The following is a 6,000-nucleotide window of genomic DNA, read 5'->3' as shown; positions in this document are numbered from 1 at the left end:
CTAGTCTTTATTATCATTTTGATACCAATAATAAATTATAATCAATCTATGTTATCTGCTCTTCCATACAAATGGGAGAACCTTAAGATTTACTATTCATGTCACAGTAATGCTACAGTGGCATTAACTGTATTATTAATACTGTGGCAAATATGAAGCTGAATATTGTTTTTTAAAAAACACTGTAGCACACAAGAATACTGTAACAATCCAAAAATTCAAAAAAGAGTGGAACAATTAAACTCGGGCTTACTGTAGCGAAAAAAAAAATAAAAAAAGGGTGTTCACACTAGTGGGGTTTAAAAGAAGTCCTCTTTCAAACTTCAGAATCAGAAAATGAGAAATGTAACGCTCTCCTTCGACCCCGTCAAAATCAGCGCTCTCCTCTCCCTCTGCGGCCAACAGAAATACCTCACTCTCGGCTCGTCCATCCATGCCTCCATCTTCAAGCTCTCACCTCTCCTCGACCCCCAAAACCTCACTCTTCTATCCAACTCTCTCATCTCAATGTACTCCAAATGCAACAAACTACCCGAAGCGACTGTTGTTTTCAACCAGAGAGCATCAACAGACACCATCACTTGGAACTCCATCATCATGGGTCATCTCATTAATAACGAGCCCGGTGCAGGTTTTGGGTATCTCCAGCGAATGCGCAGGTCCGGTTTCGAGCTTGATCCTGCAACTCTGACCACTGTTCTGTCAGTTTGCGCGAAGCCCGAGATGCGATATGCTTGTGAAATGATGCATTGCTTGATAGTTTCAAGTGGGTTTGAGCAGATTGTTCCTGTTGGCAACGCGCTGGTGAGTTCGTACTTTAAATGCGGGTGTGCGAGCTGTGCATATAAGGTGTTTGGTGAAATGCGTGAGAGAAATGTGGTCACCTGGACTGCTATGGTATCTGGCTTGGCACACTGTGAGTTTTTTGAGGAGGGTCTGATTTTGTTTAGAGAAATGAGGAGGGAGGACCAAGAGGCCAACTCATTGACTTATTCGAGTTCTCTTTTGGCTTGTTCGGGCCTCCGAGCTCTTCGAGAAGGGAAACAAATTCATGGGCTTGTTTTGAAGTCTGGATTCGAGTTGGATTTGTGTGTCAAGAGTGCTTTGATGGACTTGTACTCAAAGTGTGGTGTGATGGAAGATGCTTGTATGATGTTTCGTTCTTGCGAGCAACTCGATGAGGTAGCCCTAACGGTGATGCTCGTTGGTCTCGCACAAAATGGATTTGAGGAAAATGCTTTGAAATTATTCGTTGAGATGGTAGGAAAAAGTATAGAAATTGATGCAAATATGGTATCGGCAGTTCTTGGAGCATTTGATGTTTACGCTCCTTTTGCACTCGGGAAGCAAATCCACTCGTCAGTAATCAAGAAAGGGTTAGGGAATAATGTCTTTGTGTGCAATGGGCTCATCAACATGTACTCTAAATGCGGAGAATTGAGGGATTCTATCAAAATATTTGATTCTATGGTACAGAGGAATGCAGTGTCATGGAACTCTATGATTGCAGCATTTGCTCGCCATGGCTATGGATCAACGGCCCTTCAACTATACGAGAATATGAAATTGGAAGGTATCGAGCCTACTGATGTCACATACATTTCGTTACTCCACGCATGTAGCCATGTGGGTTCGGTCAACAAGGGCATGGAGTTTTTGGATTTGATGTTAAAGGTTCATCATATTGAGCCAAGAATAGAGCATTATTCCTGTGTGGTCGATATGCTAGGGCGAGCTGGTCTTCTGAAAGAAGCACAAAATTTTATCGAGGGTTTAATGATAAACCCAAAGGCTCTCCTTTGGCAGGCATTACTTGGGGCATGTGGGATTTATGGTGCTTTGGATATTGGAAAGTATGCGGCAGAGAGATTGTTGCTTGAGGAAAGGGATAGTTCATCGGCTCATGTGCTTTTAGCGAATATATATTCATCAGAGGGAAAGTGGGAAGAGAGGGCGAGGATTGCAATGAAGATGAAGGAAATGGGGGTGAAGAAGGATACGGGGTTGAGCTGGATCGAAGTTGGAATGGAGACTCATAGTTTTGTTGTTGAAGATAAGGCACATAGTCAAAGTGAGGCTATTTATGAAGTGTTGCATAAGTTAATTTCAATCATCGGAGAGGAGGATCATTTGCATGACTTGGATCTATAGGGTAAGAGGGCTCGTGCTTCAAAGGTGTCAATACCAACACGCGAACTGAACTTCGAAAAGGAATATGCAGCTGCAACAAAAATCATGGCAACTCTGTTGATGTTCGAGCTAGTTTTAAAGCTTCTGGGGAAAAAAGAGAATTTTGCCGGACTTCTGAAATTTCTCTGTTTCCTGTAAGTTGTGCTTTGAAAAAAAACTGAGAATAGAGTAGGAGGTACAACAGGAATTCAAGTAGACACAGAAACCTATACAGGGTTTATAAGTTGCAAGTAAATATGATCCTAATTTTTAAATAGAAGGCTTGGTGACCTTCTGCAGAAACAGAAAGAAAGAGGTGGGATTAGATATATCATCAGGAAGCTAGCCACCACGAGATATAGCAAGATTGTTAAAGTTCCAAAAAACTTTCAAAAAGAGGCAGGAACTCCTGCTGGTTTGTTTCATGACCGAAATATATTTGATAGTCTTGCTCGGGAAATAGTTATCATAAAGGGGTACTCCTATGGTCGTTACCTGTGGGTGATGAATTTTGTGAAGTGTAAATAGACATTGGCAATTGTGATTCAAAATCGACATACAAGTAAATATGATCCAAATCTTAAAGAGAATGTTGGTGTCTTTCTGCAAAGAATGTGTGCTTAGATATAGCGGGCCACACACAGGTTTTTTGGAGTGTAAGAGGGAGTAGTTCTGTTGGTTATGGCCTCCATAAAGTATATCAAGCTTGCTAAAGCTTCAAATAAGTTTCAAATAAAGAAGCAGGACTAATGTGTCAGCGTTAGATAATTTTTGGTGGATCATTAATGCATTTGATCAGGAGCACTTGATACTTTCTCATGTTTTGTGAACTCAAATATGAACACAGGCATTTGGTAATTACATCATGGGACACTGAATTCTATGTATGAATTTGTGTGTTTTGAAAAACCAAGATCTGGAAAGGAGTCTCTTGTGACTTCTCAATATTGAAAAACCATACAAGTTGCAGATACTTGGGAACTGATCTGGAAACAAAATCGAAGTTTTCTTTGCAACCAAGATGCAGCTCAATTAATGGTTAAGGTGATGATTCCTTTGACCTGTTGAAGTATAGAAATTAGATCGTTTTCAATTCTGTCAATTCCTTTTCGTATGTAATAGTTTTCTTTCTAATGATAGAAGACTGCAAATTCTAATGCATATGTACCAATTTTTTTTAAACCTTTTTACCTATTTTGCTGCTGCGTCAACGACCAGAGAACCTCACAAGAGATCAACCCAACAAACATAAGATATATTTATAAAAGACTTGCTACTTGCATTAGCATGAAAAACCCTCTAGCAGTTTTTAACAGATGACCAAAACGAACAAACGTATGTAACACCCCCCACTTGCTACTTGCAGTAGCATTAGAAAACCACTAAAAAGTTTCCAATAAACATCCAAAACAAAGGAAGCCAACTACTGCGAAACAAGCTTCGCAACTGATTGTGCTGAGATTGGGGGCAAGTTTGATGAGCAAAAACTCTGCCATGTCTCTGAAGTCTCCTCTTCATCATCGTTTTCCTTTGTATCATCCTTTTTGGGAAATCCACTGTGAATTACGTTGATAATGCTCCTAGCTGCTTCACGTGCGTCGGGTAATCGATCATTCAACAGCTCAGCTGCAATCTGTAGAAGAGTCCCTAGCCCGAACTCCTTTATAATTTCAAGTTCCTGAAAATAAGTAGATGATTAATTAATTGTCGATTTCTTAGGTAAAGCTAAGGGTTAATTTCACAAAATCCCTCCCACAAAAAAAACCACACCCAAAAAAGGGGGGTTTGCGAAATCAACCCCGAAACTAATCGATATTATCTTACTGCTTGCAGGAAGAAGTTATATTACCATATTGGAGACACATTTTGAGATGGAAACAGCTGCTTTGGCTCTCACCCTGAGGTTAACATGGTTAACACAAGATTGAAGCTTTTTCAGCAATGGAAGTGGAGTTGTGAACTGAGCCATTGTATCTAGTGCTTTCTGAGCTTCTTCACACACGAATCGCTTGTCTTGTGATGCTTTAAGTAGAAGTTGAAGCAGCTGTTGATGAAATTATTTTTAGAATTCAGAATTTTTTGGGCCTAATGTCTGCAAAAATGACTTATATGTTTTTTTTTCCTTCTCACCAGATTATCGAAGGCTTTGGTCTCGTCTGAGGCAGAGAGCAGGATGTGGCCAAATGAATGGAAGATGTCGGTAGAAGTCATTATCGCCGTTTTGCACAAAGCACTCCTTGGATTCTTCAGTGATTTTACCATGATCAACATCACATTTTCCCTATTTATCAACAGGTTTAAAGTTACATCATCTAAAGGTATAATTTGCCTAATCCTCAAAAATCACCAGCTATTCATCTTTCGTGAGAAGCAAAAAATCTTACAAGATTGGGAGTAGAAGGGCGGAATGATGAAGGGCGAGCCTTCGCACATCATTGAGAGCTTCACACACTTTGGTCCAATCCTTTGATTCCAATTCCTCCCACAAAACCTACTCAATTTCAACCCCAAAGAACCCCGAGGAAAAAAAAAATCAAGAGACCAAGAACATCACAGCATCAAAAACCAATAAAACTGAAATCAAACTGAAAATCCTCACCTTGATCTTGGCCCCGGGGTCGGATAGAGCCTGGAGATCCTCTGAAGCTATGTATTCGGCTGAAGGGTCCGATGCTTTCGGCTGCGGTGGTGTGTTCTCGTTGTTGAGAGAGGAATCAAGAGGAAGCTCAGAATGAAGTGTTGCGACCTTCATGGTCTTTTTGGGCCTCTCGAGCTTGGCTGGAAGAGCATTGTCAAGAGATCTCAGAGCCATTTTCTTCTTCTTCTTTTTTCCTGGGATTTCTGGGGTCTTTAAAAGTACTGGTTTATTTAGTTGATGAAAGTTGGTAAATATAAGTGAGAGATGAAATAAGGCGAGGGGTATTCTGTTCTTCAAATCAAATGAGGGGTTTAAATTTTGAAAAGAGAGGCTTTTTAATAACGGCTAGTTTTTGTTTGTTTGAAAATGGGTTTGATTCGGGCTGTAACGTCTGAAAATTTCAAAAAGAAGAGAACCTAGGTTCTAGAAGGAGTATCAAGCGGGCCGGGTTGCCTTGGGTCTTATTTTATCTGGACCCAACCCGAAATAACTCCTGAGGTTATTTGCATTAACAACCCGCTTTTTTCAAATTTTGTACCATGAAGTTTTGTAACGACATTTCGATACCCCGGAGTGGAAAAAATGGTGTCAATTTTGTTCAAAAACGTCAACATGGAAAAGTGAACGAGAGACAATTTGGTATCAATTTTCAGTTTTTTTTTTGAGTTTGGTGTGAGGAGCAAAGTTAAGGCTTTGCGGTACCAAATTATCAAATTAATGTCAATTGACAGGTTAATGTCGGTTTGAAAACTTCAGGATATCTACTTTCCTTTATGGGCCTGTTCGTTTGTTTTCAAAAAAGCAAGAAATGGAAATGGAAATGGTGGAAATCTCAAAATAATCCATTTCTTCCATTTCCATCCCTAAAACTCACCCACAACATCCAATAAAATATTATTTTCATCCAACAACTCATCCACATCATCTAATAAAATATTATTTTCATCTAACCACTCATCCACCACATCTAATAAAATATTATTTTCATCTAACAACTCATCCATCACATCTAATAAAATATTATTTTCATCCAAACATCACTCAACTCATCTCTTTTTATTATTTCAAATCACTCACATCATCGAATAAAATATTATAACAATTCACCTCATCTCATTAACATTTCATTTCTTCCATTTCATCCCAAAAAGTTGTGAAAACACATTTCTTAATCTTTCTTCACATCAACCAAT

General features: G+C 39.4%; 2 protein-coding genes across 2 annotated transcripts; one reads left to right on the top strand and one right to left on the bottom strand.

Moving 5' to 3' along the window:
- Window positions 337–4,134, top strand: LOC109841683 (pentatricopeptide repeat-containing protein At3g05340). Its single transcript, XM_020410628.1, has 2 exons — window positions 337–3,213; window positions 4,003–4,134. The coding sequence occupies exon 1, from the start codon at window positions 337–339 to the stop codon at window positions 2,149–2,151; it is 1,815 nt and encodes a 604-aa protein (XP_020266217.1). The 3' UTR covers window positions 2,152–3,213; window positions 4,003–4,134.
- On the bottom strand, window positions 3,402–5,009 carry LOC109842681. Its single transcript, XM_020411528.1, has 5 exons — window positions 4,769–5,009; window positions 4,554–4,660; window positions 4,300–4,450; window positions 4,019–4,213; window positions 3,402–3,847 (listed from the first exon to the last, which is right to left on the bottom strand). Exons 1-5 carry the CDS (start codon window positions 4,979–4,981, stop codon window positions 3,593–3,595), a joined length of 921 nt encoding a protein of 306 aa, XP_020267117.1. The 5' UTR covers window positions 4,982–5,009; the 3' UTR covers window positions 3,402–3,592.

The sequence above is a fragment of the Asparagus officinalis genome, chromosome 5, assembly GCF_001876935.1.
Source record: "Asparagus officinalis chromosome 5, Aspof.V1, whole genome shotgun sequence".
Taxonomy (NCBI): domain Eukaryota; kingdom Viridiplantae; phylum Streptophyta; class Magnoliopsida; order Asparagales; family Asparagaceae; genus Asparagus; species Asparagus officinalis.
The sequence above is the reverse complement of the archived record's forward strand: the minus strand, read 5'-3'. Positions and strand labels throughout refer to the sequence as shown.

Coding starts and splice junctions, on each gene's coding strand:
- LOC109841683 (XM_020410628.1), top strand. CDS start 337: ATGAGAAATGTAACGCTCTCCTTCGACCCCGTCAAAATCAGCGCTCTC.
- LOC109842681 (XM_020411528.1), bottom strand. CDS start 4,981: ATGGCTCTGAGATCTCTTGACAATGCTCTTCCAGCCAAGCTCGAGAGG. Junction 4,214..4,299: donor CCAAAGCCTTCGATAATCTG/GTGAGAAGGAAA, acceptor TTTCATCAACAG/CTGCTTCAACTTCTACTTAA. Junction 3,848..4,018: donor CAAAATGTGTCTCCAATATG/GTAATATAACTT, acceptor ACTTATTTTCAG/GAACTTGAAATTATAAAGGA.